Raw genomic sequence first — 13,862 nt, forward strand, 5'->3', positions numbered from 1 at the left:
GTTATCCAAAATGCTCGGGACCTGGGGTTTTCCAGATAAGGGATCTTTCCGATATTTGGTTTGTCATACCTTAAGTCTACTAAAAATCATGTACACATTAATTAAACCCAATAGGATTGTTTTGCCTCCAATAAGGATTAATTATATCTTAGTTGGGATCAAATACAAGACACTGTTTTAATATTACAGAGAAAAAGGAAATAACTGAATAAAAATGTGATAAATCTGGATAACTGTTTTCTGGATAATGGATCCAATACCTGTACTGTATATGCTTACTATTCAGCACTAAAAAGCATTGGTGTATAACATACTAAATACAGTACCTCAATAATTCTAATTATATCTCGTGGACCAACAATCTCTGGATCAAACTTGACCTGGGCTTTGCACGTAGCTAGAGCGACTGATGCTTGCAAAATGCCAGGGGTTCTCATTAGCCTGGACTCAATGTTGTGAACACAAGAAGCGCATGTCATTCCTGTAATCTAAAAAAAGGACACAGTTAATTCTGTCGAAATAGTTTATCCAAACTCACAAATCTACAGAGTAACTCCTAACCTCAGAAATATAAAAGTCTGCAACAGGACATGACTCAAAGTTGCAGGGTGACAAAGTACTTAGCACAGTTAATGAACATATGTGTATAGAATGGTCAAGCTCCATTTCTGTTTTCTGCCATCAGGCTGGGTGCCCAAATCCATCAAATTCTAAACCACTAAATAAAATCAGAGGTTCTCCACCAGGCTGTGGCCCTCCAGAATAAATTGCACTATAATCCCCTAAACCCTCCTCTTCAGCTATCAGTGGCAGATTATAATAGGGACTATTGGGCGCCCAACCATGACCAGCTCAGTTGTGTAGTTTATAATCTACAACTGCAGTCAAGGTAAAGAGGAGCTGTGCTATGGTGCATAACGTAAACGTCAATGCAATTTCCTTATACTTTATCACTTATAGTCCAGACAGCTGGCTACGAGATGAGGTGGGTCACAATGCATGGGGCACTATATGATCTGTAAAGATGCAGTGCTCCTCTCTGTGTTGCAGGATAATTGATGCCCTCTATTTAAATTCTGGGGACACTGTTTTATATCTTGCAGGCTCCATTGTTTCATATATTGCTAGTCCCACTATGTATCAATCATATACTGCGGAAGGTCACTGTATTATATAGTGCATGGGCCAATGTGTGAGGGAAAAAAGGGCTACTGTATCATATTTTGCTGGGGTCACAATATCATATAGTGTTATGGCCACTGTATCATATACTGATTGTGCCACTGTGTCATGATATACTAGGGACACAGTATCACATATTGCTAGGACCCTTGTATAATATATTGCTGAAGCCATTTTATCATATGTTCCTAGGGTCACTATACCTTTACTTATATCATTGATGGAGTCTCTTGAAATTTTGGGACCACTGTATTCTTTATTCTTACCTCCAAATATAATAAAAGACTCAGGTGCAGTAACCCATAAAAAAAAAAAAATGCTTTTAAACAGGTGACCTGTTGATTGATTGCTCAAAGTGAATAGACCTGTAGGAAACTTTGCATCATTTAATACATAACCCCATTTGTTTTCCGTATTAAAACAAAACCAGAAATAGAGATGAAGCATTATAATTGGGTAGAATGGCCAATGGGTTAACTCACAATTAACTCCACGTTGCCATCGCTGGCTGTGTAATCTTCCATTACTGATGCCCCAAATCCCAGGTCTTCAACAAGTTGTGCTATTTCCAGTGGCTCAATTCTGTCTGGGTAGAACTTGACCTCTGCCTTACCAGACATCAGTGCTACAAGCACGGACACAATTCCTACAAGAACAAAACTGGTAAGTCCCAAACTGCAATATCTAATAAGGCTGCCCAACTGTTCCTTTTTATAAGTACCAATAATGTTATATATGCAGACATTAGGAACACAGTAGACTTACTTCTTTTGTAATGGTCAGATCTTTCAAACAAGTAAAGGTATCGGATCCCTTATCTAGAAACCCATTATCAAGAAAGTTCCAAATTACAGAAAGGGCATCTCCCATAGACTCAATTTTTATCAAATAAATCACATTTTTAAAAATTATTTCCTTTTTTTCTGTAATAATAAAACAGTACCTTGTATTTGATCTCAACTAAGATATAATTAATCCTTATTGGAGGCAAAACAATCCTATTGGGTTTAATTACTGTTTAAATAATGTTTTTAGCAGACTTTAGGTGGGAGATCCGAATTACGGAAAGACCCCTGCCGAAAAAGGCCGAATCCTGCCCAAATACCGAACCAAATCCTGGATTTGGTGCATCCCTACTAGCAAGATACCAACTGTTAACTGATACAGAAATGTATAAAGGAAATATGTAATTATGAAATGCATAAAAGAGATGTGATCTGTCATTTTTTAAAGGATCCACACAGTGAATTAAAGATTAAAAATGTTTAAAAGTGAAATTTTAGCTAATGTATCTTATTTGTAACTAATTTGAGGGTGCAGTGTTTTCATTCCACATCCTTTAACATGTCTCAATTTATTTAGGGTCAGTGGTTAAATAAAGTTTGAGTTCAACAAAAACTGAAGGCCATAGTTGTAATAACTGCAATAATAATTGTAATAATGATCCAATTAAATTTGTTTTGCCCCAGGCCCAACACCAGTAACATGAGCTTTGGAAGCACAAAGCTAAACAGTCTTGCTTACCATCTTTCTTTTTCAGGTTCCTCTCAATGTTAGAAACACACGATGCGCACGTCATTCCTGTGATCTGCAAGAAACATTTCTCAGGAGCAGTGTCATATTTCTCATTAGCAAAGTCCGGGTGAGATTTCTTGGGCAGCACATCCAGTATGTAATCTCGACTGCCACTGATTTGCCTTGTAGCCTTTGGGGGGGTTTGCTTGTTTTCCTCTTCCTTGGAGTTATACTCACTACAGCTGATAGAAGGTGAGTTATCTGCACAATTCAAAAACACAATAAATTAATTATGGTACAGCTAAGGATCATTTATCCACAAACCCGTTATCCAGAAACCTCCAACTTACAGGAAGGCCGTCTGCCATAGGATACATTATAAGCAAATCTAAGAGGGGACACTCAAACAAAGTTTCACAAGGACTTGGAATCTTCAGGAAACAAATGTGGAGTCTTGATCTTAATTCTCCAGCCCCATAAGGCATAATATCTTTTGCTGAAGCCCTAAATATCAGATCCAAAATGTAAATGTTTTTTATGAATATCAATATGATGCGTGGTACCAAAAGCAAGGGTTGCCTTAAAAAAAACTTACATAAGGTATTATGCATTCCCTGTTATAAATGATAAAGATATTAAAAGTCCTGACTGTATAAAAACATGAGGAAACAGTCCCGGTGCTTTTAAGTCATGGAACTCCAAGTTAACATCATTTCCTTATACTTTATGATGGTGTCCATTATTTCTTCACAAAATTCAGTGATTCATGTGAAACAAATTACACGATTAAGCACCAATTGTAAGGATATCCTTAACAGATTACTCATGGCATTAGTGTATTGTTGCATTGCGTGCAGTGACTAAAATGAATACATGGTTAAAAAAAAAAAAAAAAAAAAGGCAATAAAACCTACCAGACACAAGAGTGGAGTGAAATCCCATATCTTCTATGGCTGCTCGTAACTCCTCTGCGTTTGTTTCACATGGATTGTAGAAAATGTTCCCATTCCCCTCATCTAAAGACACCAATATATGCAGTACACCCTTTCTTTGTGAGATCATGTTTTCAATTGATGATACACAAGATTGACAGGTCATCCCCCCAATACTGATTATTGCCATATTTCCACCCATACTCTGGTCTCTATGAGAAGAATGGGTACTGTTCCTTGCTAATGATTGGCCCTTTTCTACTCCCACTGGAAGTGTTACTTTAAATTTCCCTGGAGGCAGATTTTCTATGCTTTCTTTTAGGGATAAGAGTGAGGTAGAACCTTGGGAAAGACACACAACAGCATTTTTGTTCTTGAGGGAGACTCTGATGCTCTGAATACCGGCAAGGCCAGATACATATCCTTCAATGTTGTGCACACAGGATTTACAGCGCATGCCATCTATCCCTAGAGTCACAGTGTTGCTGTTTGTATGACCTGAATGGTTTTCTGCAATGCTGTTCTGCAAGCGTTCAATGTCAATTGTCCCAAGCTTTGTTGGATCTGGTTTGTTTTTAATTGAAGCTTCAAATCCCATGTCTTCTATGTATTTCCTCAGGTCTTCTGCTTGAATAATGTGTGACTGATATGTGATGACTGCTTCTTGACCGGTAAGCGACACTTTGATTTTCTGCACACCCTGAATTTTGCCTATTTTGCCTTCTATGGTGTTGACACAAGACTGGCACGTCATGCCTTCTACCCTAATTTTTATTACATTGTCACCATAGTATGAGGATTTTACAGATGACGGCATCCCACTCTGTTCTGATAAACTTGCATCAAAACCCATGTCTTCAATTTCTTCACAAATTTTATGTGGCGTTATCTCTGTCTGTAAATAGTTGACAATGGCATTATTCTGTTCCAAGCATACATTTATGCCTACTACACCTGAAACTTTAGATATTCTTCCTTCGATGGACTGCACACATGACTGGCAAGTCATGCCTTGAATTGCCACCACTACTGAGCCAACATCATCAGGCAAAGAGCAGAGGTCGTCTGGGCTTCCCTCATAGCCCCTGTTATCAAAAGCACAACTAGGTTTCTTTGCTTCTTTCCAGACAGATACCGGAGAGTCGGAAAAGGTCTAAGGAGAAACAGAACATAAACGTGAGTTTCATGTGGGTTATAATAATGTTCCTGCACACACACAGGTTTTGCTACTTAATTACATTCTGGAGTTTTTAATTAGCAAATACAGGTGCTGAGTGTTTTTATATGTTATTATTATATAACAGCAATAAAAAATGAATCAAATATGTAAGAAAAACTAAGGAGAATATTTATAAAGGCATGTAAAAAAAATCATCCCTGAAATACTCCCAACACCTCCATGTTAATGCCGAGGTACACCAAGAAAAAATCCTACATATTTATAGAGCAGTATAATTACTTTATCTGGTTTTTAAATGAGCTTTATAAATACACAGTTTATTTTATACTGTCTTTTTATGAGCGTAAAATAGTTTACACACAGTTTTAATTATGTCCCAAGTGTCTAAGTGCGTGTGGAGCTACAGGTATGGGATCCGTTACCTGGAAACCCATTATCCAGAAAGCTCCGAATTATTATGGGATGGCGTTGATAGGGATTAAAATTGCTTAATGCTGAATTTACACAATTTTGTTTTCAATCATGAAGGCCTGTGTATGTGTTACTTCAGTTGTTATGATTATCCTCATTATCTTGTCTTTGTCCAAGTTGCTCTTGGCCTTGGGTATCTCAGCTAATTTTCAAGGCTAAGAAATCATAATAAGCTTCAGTAACCATTTTAATGAATTTGGGATGTGTTTACCTATTAACTATAAAAGTAATAACAAAACAAAATAAAGTTGAACTTGTTTGCAATACACATACTGGTTGTATCGTTTGTACAAGTTCCCTGATCAGCACACTTGCAGAGATATATCAGATGTTTTGCGATTATACACTTGGATAAAATCGGACCGGTCCGTGAGACTGCAGGGACAGAGTGCAGGGAGCACTTTAACGAGGATTTTCCTCATCAGGCGTCTCCCATAGACTCCATCATTTTAATCAAATAATTTAATTTTTTACTAATTATTTTCTTTTTTTCTGTAATAATAAAACAGTACCTTGCACTTCATCCCAACTAATAAGATTAAGCCTTATTAGAGGCAAAACAATCCTATTGGGTTTATTTAATGTTTACATGATATTTTAGTATAAACAAATAATTCTAATGTTTTATGATGTCCCTTTTTTCTGTAATAACAAAACATCTTGTACTTGATCCTACCTAAGCTGTATGAATCTATATTTGTGGCAAAACAATCCTATTGGGTTTATTTAATAGTTAACTGATTTTTAGCAGAATTAAGGTATGGAGATTGGCATTTTAATAATGTTTTGTTATAGAACATCAAATAAATTTACAGTGAAATAAGAGTGAAGACTGAATAGAGCCACCACTAAAACAATATTTACACATGTAGCTTTGCTGGCAGCAGTCTAAAATCCCCTCCCAGCTCAGGTATCCTTCACTTCTTCCAATTTTATATTAATCCATGTAGCAAATATTAAATCTTGTGCATTAAAATCATAAGCAGGCCCGGACTGGCAGTCCGTTGATTCTGGCAAATGCCAGAGAAACTGCTGTAAGTTGGTGTAGGGGCTGTTTGGGCCTCTGCTTACAGGGCCTATTTTAAATTCAAGTCCAGGCCTGACTATGAAAACCACATTTTAATGCCATTCCATACCACTAACCAGCATTATTATCACAACCTATCCCCATCACTGGATACAGGTATAAGATCTGTTATTGGAATGCACAGGTTCCATAACATTATTTTGCATTCAGCATGCATTTATGCTAGGGATGCACCAAATGCACTATTTTAGGATCCAAAGTGGCCAAAGAGAACTGTGTGCTTCGAGCACGGTGAAAAATGTTCAACTTTCATGCTTGTGTGACCAAAAGTCATGTGATTTTAAGGATTTGGTTAGTTAAAATCAAGTATAACAGGCTGCCTTATTATTACAGAGAAAAAGCAAAGAATCCAAAAGTGCAGACCCGTTAGTTTAACCATAGTACTACGAGAAAAGGTGCTGTCCTTTTTTGTCTGATGTCCAGACTATGGATCCTACAATACTTCAATCAAAGCTAGCAAAATGGTAACACTGAACATGTTTAGAATGAATGTTCTGCACTTAAGAGCCTACATTTACAGTTAGTGCATCAGAACAGTTCTTAGCAACTTTTCAATTGGTCTTCAATCTTTATAGTTTTTGAATTTGCTGCCTTCTTCTGTTTCTAGTTTTAAAATGGGGGTCACTGACCCCCACAGCCAAAAAACTATTGCTCTGTGAGTCTATAATTTTATTGTTAGATTTTATTACTAATCTTTCAGGCCTCTCCTATTCTCCATTCTCCTCTCCTCATTCTGATCTCTTATTCACACCCCTGTGGGGTTGCTAGGGTAATTTCACCCCGGCAAATTGATAGCTGCTGAAATTCCAAAGATAAAACTTTTCTTTTTTTCAAATCCATCCATCCTTTTCCTGACCCCCAGTGAACTTTATTCTTTTTTTCAAATCCTTCCTGACTCCCAGTCCATGGATACCATCTGCCTCTCCAACACTCTTACTTCAAATTAATTTCCTTGATATACTAGCACAGTTCATATCATTTACAGCAGCGTGAGTTGGTCCCCATGAAGCCCTGAGATTATATCATGGAATACATGAGACAGCCAATAGTCTTGGAATATCCTGTTATGCAACTTCTTATTTATACATTCATATTTGCATTGTATTTGCCTTTCATTTCCTCCTTATAATTTTTCCTTTAGGAGATAGGGTTAATTAATTCAGGTACCAATAGAGAATGGAATTTTATTCCACTATAATGAAAACAGGACACATTCCTTCCAAGGCCCTTTTCCTGATATAGATTTAAGCATATTTATAGTCATATTTGGCACTAGGACTGAGCTACCACCCATGACCTGTATATCCCACAGCTTTTACTTATAATTAGCACTCAGAATTCAGACCAGACTGAAAGAGTGCTGTTTCTTAGATTATCCTTGATACTGTGCAGCCTTTACATTCATTATAATTAAAATATTGTTTTTTTCTTTAATTTTATTTTTGTAATCCCAACAATATGAAAACCATCAGTTTCTGTCCTTTAATATTGCATTTATCAGGGCTGTCAAACCAAAGTCCATGAGGGATTAGGTAGGCTTCAAAGGGATAATAATGGCAGTAGCCTACTCACTGGACCCCCAGACATCTTAGCATGCCATTATTACTTTATAATCAGATGCACAACATGTGGTACATTGGATACAACGTGGTACATTGGATACAACATGTGGTACACTGGATGCAACGTGGTACATTGGATTAGTAATTTACAGAAAAAAACTATTGATGCCACATAAAATGATCCATCAAGAGATTATATGATTTATATTTATACATACCTAAAAATTTTCCAGTGGAAAGACTTCTATTGGTAGCCACCCCCATGATGATTTTCTCTCTTCACCTATATACGGCTCACTAAAGGGTTGGGAAGTGATTCACTGTGCTGAATAAAAGCAAGGTTTGCTAGTGAGCAACAGCAATAAGAAGCTAGTATTTACACACTGGTTCGGTTGCCATAGGATACTAGACCTACACTACACCTAATACTACATTCCACAGTTTTTGTAAGAAGTCAAGTTATGCAATTTCAAATCGTAGCTCAGGGTTTTCTTGCACAATTCCGATTACATGGCTATTAACATCAGATCACACAGCACAGGTAGCCCAATACTGCATTTTATATTTAGTCTGTAATCTCTCCTTGTAGAAAAGACCCAAGGGCAAACCTAATATTAGCTGAAATAAATAAAAAGGCTTTTTACAGAAGTTAATCCCATTTCCTTGCTTCTGTAGGTATTAGAACTTTTCTTTAATCAACTTAGGCCTCTTTTAGAGTTTCAGTAAATCTGCCTCCAAAACCACTGGCCCCTGAGACCCCATTGTCTTTGCGACTTACATAACGCAAACAGCGTCTAAATTAACGCAAGTATGCTTTTAGTGAAAAATTAGACGCAATAACATTTTTAACGCATGCTATAAATAGCGCATGCTTTAACGCACTTTAGTGAATCGGCCCTATAATGTGTAATTTGCTGCCAAAAATATATTTTTTTTCTTTAAAACCTTTAATGAAACAACATGCACAGTTTGGAATCTGCATTCCTATTGTTATTTAGAGACTCTACATAGATCTAATGACTTTTCACTGATAACAGTCCAATTTCATGACAAAGCAAAAAGAAAGAAAAATATTGTTATCTTAGAGCTGTAAGTAAAGGTGCATTAGTGTGTGTGCAGAGCCAACATGTGATTCTGTGGTTTCGCTATTACATTGCAATTACTTACTGCTGTATGTCATTTAGCCCTAAGCTAATAACTACTAACCTGCTGCTTTGTTATAGCGCCACTATAGAACATTCCCAGGTGCAAATGCTATTCCTAGCGTTCATTTATCCATATGTCAAATTTGAATAGATTTGTATCTATACTGTGGTATATGCCGTTTATTATCAGCTGTAATATATGCATGCGGGATAAGGGGCCATAAACAACATCCTTCTATGGACATTACTGCACTGAATCAGGAATTTACAAACTAAGCATGAATAATGCCAGAGATTTCTCTCTAATATATGTAAGTGCAAATTATCAGAGAAAATATATCACCTGATGTTTTACTTCTAATACATGACTATCCATAATGGTCATGGAATATCCTTATAGTTTGCAACAAGAGGTGCTTTATTAATTATATATTATATGTGTGTGTATATTATTTGTTGCTGAAAACAGAACAATTATATTTTACATAATAAAAATAACTGCTGCTCCAGACACAGGCAGGAGGTACATGGGACAGTACATTTTGCCCACCTCAGACAAATATATGGTGGTAAAGTTGGCTAAAATTGCCTTGTGTGCCTTTGTCCTTACTATATCAGTAAAAAAAAAACCCACAAGTGTAATTAGTAATTGTTTTCTTACTAAAGACTAGACATTTTATACAATAACTGTATGTTTAATTGGATGTATATTGCTCTTTTGAACAGTTATATTGAAAATTCTAAATAAAAAAAAAACTACAGTAGATGTTCAACATGTGCTTGAGCAGGAAGGGGAATCATGGAAGTACTTGGGAATTGTTTCTGCAGGCAGCAATATAGGGTGTAGTTATACAGTCATTTTATTCTATTTCTGGATTTGTTGTTACTCATTGGATTTCATACAGCAGGAAATTTTGGATTAGCAAAGCAAAATGTATTACTCATCATTATATGAATTCAGATTACTAGTTTCTGTGCAGAAAAGCTGTTTGTATGACACTGAACAAAGCTAGAATCACTATTTGAGAACCTTTAATCCAGAATGACTGGTATCTTCCTACTTCCTCTTCCTATGAACCTTTACGTCATTTAACAGTCAGGACCTGACCAATCACTGGCTGAAACAGCAGTGTGGCAAAGCCATGAATAATAAGGACAAAAAAATGTTTTTTTTTGTTATTTTATAATCCAAAATACATCTTTCAGTGTCATTGTTTTCATGTAAAATATCTGAGAAAATGATACCCCGGAACAATGTAGTAAAGGACATTGCTATTATAAATACTAAGGGCTGCCCCCTGGAATCATAGGTTTCATGGTGCACACAAGTAACAAACAAAGGCCTTTTACTCCCACCATACTTGTTCCTGTTACAGTTAGATCTGCATTATTTCCTGTCAAGTGACCATCACAAATGGTGGCTCAAGCTAAAGATATTAAAAGGCAATATATATATTCCAGTTTGGTAAGATTAACTTGGTAAGGTCACCTAATATGATATAAGATATCTTGGAGGAGCTGCATCCCTAGTGCAGAGAGCACATTGCACTTCAGTATAACCAAATTTTACGGATTAAAAAACAAGATTTTGGCTCTCAAAGTTACCAGGAGTTGTTTTTTGCCACCCCTGGTAACCTGTGGGAGCGAGTCTGTACCTAATCTTAAAAGAGTCTATACATAGTAAGAATTGTAAAATGGATTTAAATCCTTGCTACCAGTACATCCACGGTCAGTGGTAAAACAATGAGGTACAGTAAAAAGCACAAAAACTGGGAAAGAGAAGTTACACAATTTCATAGGTCTTATTTTTGCTTATATGTGGAGAAAGTTAATATAAGCCTTTAGGTCACATTACCATTATTTGCCTATAAATGACTGTGAGAACTTGGTGGTGCATCTGTTATTGTATAAGCAGCTAACTCATGGGAATCATACCTACAGTTTTGATTGTTTAAGAAGTCAGGTGCATTTTAGCATGTAAATGTTGTTTCTTGGGGCATAATTAAGCTTAATATCCGAAGTCTATACCTTGTTTCTCATGTGCAATGCCCCAGGTCTCATTAACCAATGGTGGGAGGGAGCGGACTGACTTTACCCTGACATTACCAGCAGCAGGCAGAATTCTGCAGTACTTGCTGGGTTCTATAAGATAGTGAAGCCTTGGGAAGGTGCTTCATGGGCTTGCCCATACAGTCACTCTTCAAAAGCAGCTGTGTTCCATTACTGATTTGTATTTACACTGGGTAAGGTTGTTATTTTATTTATTATCCTATATTAATATAGCACTGGCCTACCATACTGCAGACCCAGTTAACAAGATAGGGGGTCACAGGGTCTACTGTATGGGGCCACTTTTAATCCCTTTTTCTGGTCTCCCAATAAATGAGTATGTGCGCACACATACGTGAGGTGTAGGACAGCGCATGTTAGCTAACACATTTACATAGGGCTTTACAGAGAGAGTTCTTTATTCATATCAGTCCCTGCCCCAGTGGAGCTTGCACTTTGAGGTCCCTGTCGCCTACATACATCACACACTAGGGTCTTTTTATAAGGAGCCAATTAACCTCCCCATATGTTATGTTGTTTTTATATCAACATAACAGTCATCAGTAACATAGTATATATATACATATATATCACAGTCCTTCAAGTGTCTGCACACGAAACGAAAAAATAATATACAGTCAAAAACTATTATTATACTGGCATGCACTATAAAAATGTTAATGACTTTATGTACATTGTACATTGTACAAACAATCTGACATTTCGCTCCTTACTATGACCTCCTCAAGGAGTAAGGACCAAAATGTCCGATTTTTGGTACAATGTCCTTATAAAAAGTCAATAACATTTTTATAGGGTGTGCCTGTCTGATAATAGTTTTTGTATTTGTGTGTATATATATATATATATATATACACACACACACACAGGTATGCACAGAAAGCTCCAAGTTACAGGAAGGCCATCTTCTACAGACTCCATTATAATCAAATAATTCAAATTTTTAAAAATGATTTCCTTTTTTTCTGTAACAATAAAACAGTGCCTTGTACTTGATCCCAGTTAAGATATAATTAATCCTTATTGGAGGCAAAACAATAATTTTGGGTTTATTTAATGTTAAAATGATTTTTTTTAGTATGGAGATCCAAATTACAGAAAGATCCCTTATCCAGAAAACCCCAGGCCAGCATTCTGGATAACAGGTCCCATTCCTTTATAAAAAAACAAAGTTTGAAACTGTCTAAGGACCAGCAGTTAGGGTTCTTTATTCCATCATCTTACTGTGAATCCAAAGTTTCAATCCTTAATTAGATTCCTTGATTGAGGTCCTAACACAGGACCGAAATGTTGAAATCACTTTGAGATGGTGGAATAAAAAAACGTTATTGTTTTTTCCATTACGGAGACTCATTATGTGTGTATATATATATATATATAGAGAGAGAGATGTATAAAATTAGAATATGTTCTGGGATAAATTAGCAGCATTATGTAAATTCCCCAATATCCCACACGTAGACTGCAAGATCTTTGGCTCAGTTCAGTCCATATGTAGCATATATACTTCCCCTGTCACACTACAGAATATAGCATATACATGATATGGAAAGTGCCAGATTCACTCACCTGTGCATTAGAGGAGCCCATATCTCCAGACGCAGCAGTCATTTTAATCACTTTTTTATTTCCATCCCTTTCAGGAGGGTCCATAGAATTCTGAGCCACACAAAGTGGACTGGGCGCCTCATCGCGCAACTGTCGAAAGGATGTTAGGGCTATGTCTTTTTTATCTAAGTAGCCCACAACACTTCTCCTGCCTAAATTTCTCTCTAAGTTATCCTTCATATTTACCAGTATTATATCTAGTGTAGAAGTCTTGTTGGATGTGCATATGCTCCTGCTAATGACATTATTATGGCACAGTTGGGATTCTAATCCTCAGTATTTATACAGTGACACTGCCTGCACTCAGCTGCTCACTTGCATAATATTTAAATTCTGTCTTCCAATTAGCATCTCACTTACATACAGCTCAGTTAATAGCTTTTAGCTTTGCACACTGCCTGCCAGATGAATCAGTGTAGGGCCGGCCTATAATGAAAGTCAAATAGCAACTGAAGGGTGAGTGCACAACGTGCAGGCTTGCTGTCTCACTACTCCGTGTGCACTGGGCTGCCTTCTGCACACTTCCCCTCGTGCACAGCTACATTCTTTAGATTATTAGCAAATGGGATTATGTGAGAACACACGTCTATAAAGTGGGGATTCTGTGCCGTTCCTCTATATTAAATTATGAATGTACTTAAGTTATATTAGAGATCCTTATAAATGGCTGCTACAGTATATCTGATTTACTTCAAAGGGATTTGCAGGAATTTAAAATCCCAAGGCATGGAACAGAATCGGGTTTCCCCACCTTAAAAAAAGAAAAGTGTCCTTTGTTCACTGCCCCACAATGAAACTAGAAAGAAGAGCTAACATACTAGCTTACAGATTTGGGCAAAATAGCACAGGTTCTGAGCTCAGTGTAAATGTTTTATTCATAGAAGAATTTTATTATAAAATCATATTAAAGGGGGTGTTTACCTTGAAGTTAACTTTTAGTAGTAAGTTAATTGTCTTCATTTTTTATTATTTGTTTTTTTATTAGGGATGCACCGTATCCAGGATTCGGTTCGGTATTCTGCCAAGATTCTGCCTTTTTCAGAAGTATTCGGATTTGGCCGAATCCATGGTCCTGGCTGAACTGAATCCTTAAAATCACTTTTCTTCACA

The 13,862-nt window shown here is 36.7% G+C and overlaps 1 protein-coding gene across 1 annotated transcript in view; it reads right to left on the reverse strand.

Annotated features, from left to right (window-relative positions):
- atp7b (ATPase, Cu++ transporting, beta polypeptide) overlaps positions 1 to 13,862 on the reverse strand; it is a 47,853-nt gene that overhangs the window by 18,690 nt on the left and 15,301 nt on the right. The window contains exons 3-6 of the mRNA XM_002936732.5: positions 3,612 to 4,782; positions 2,707 to 2,958; positions 1,665 to 1,828; positions 327 to 488 (exon numbers count right to left, since the gene is read on the reverse strand). Of these exons, the coding sequence (XP_002936778.3) occupies positions 327 to 488; positions 1,665 to 1,828; positions 2,707 to 2,958; positions 3,612 to 4,782 (1,749 nt within the window). The remainder of the gene's footprint in view (positions 1 to 326; positions 489 to 1,664; positions 1,829 to 2,706; positions 2,959 to 3,611; positions 4,783 to 13,862) is intronic.

The sequence above is a fragment of the Xenopus tropicalis genome, chromosome 2 (assembly GCF_000004195.4).
Source record: "Xenopus tropicalis strain Nigerian chromosome 2, UCB_Xtro_10.0, whole genome shotgun sequence".
In the NCBI taxonomy this organism is placed as follows: Eukaryota; Metazoa; Chordata; class Amphibia; order Anura; family Pipidae; genus Xenopus; species Xenopus tropicalis.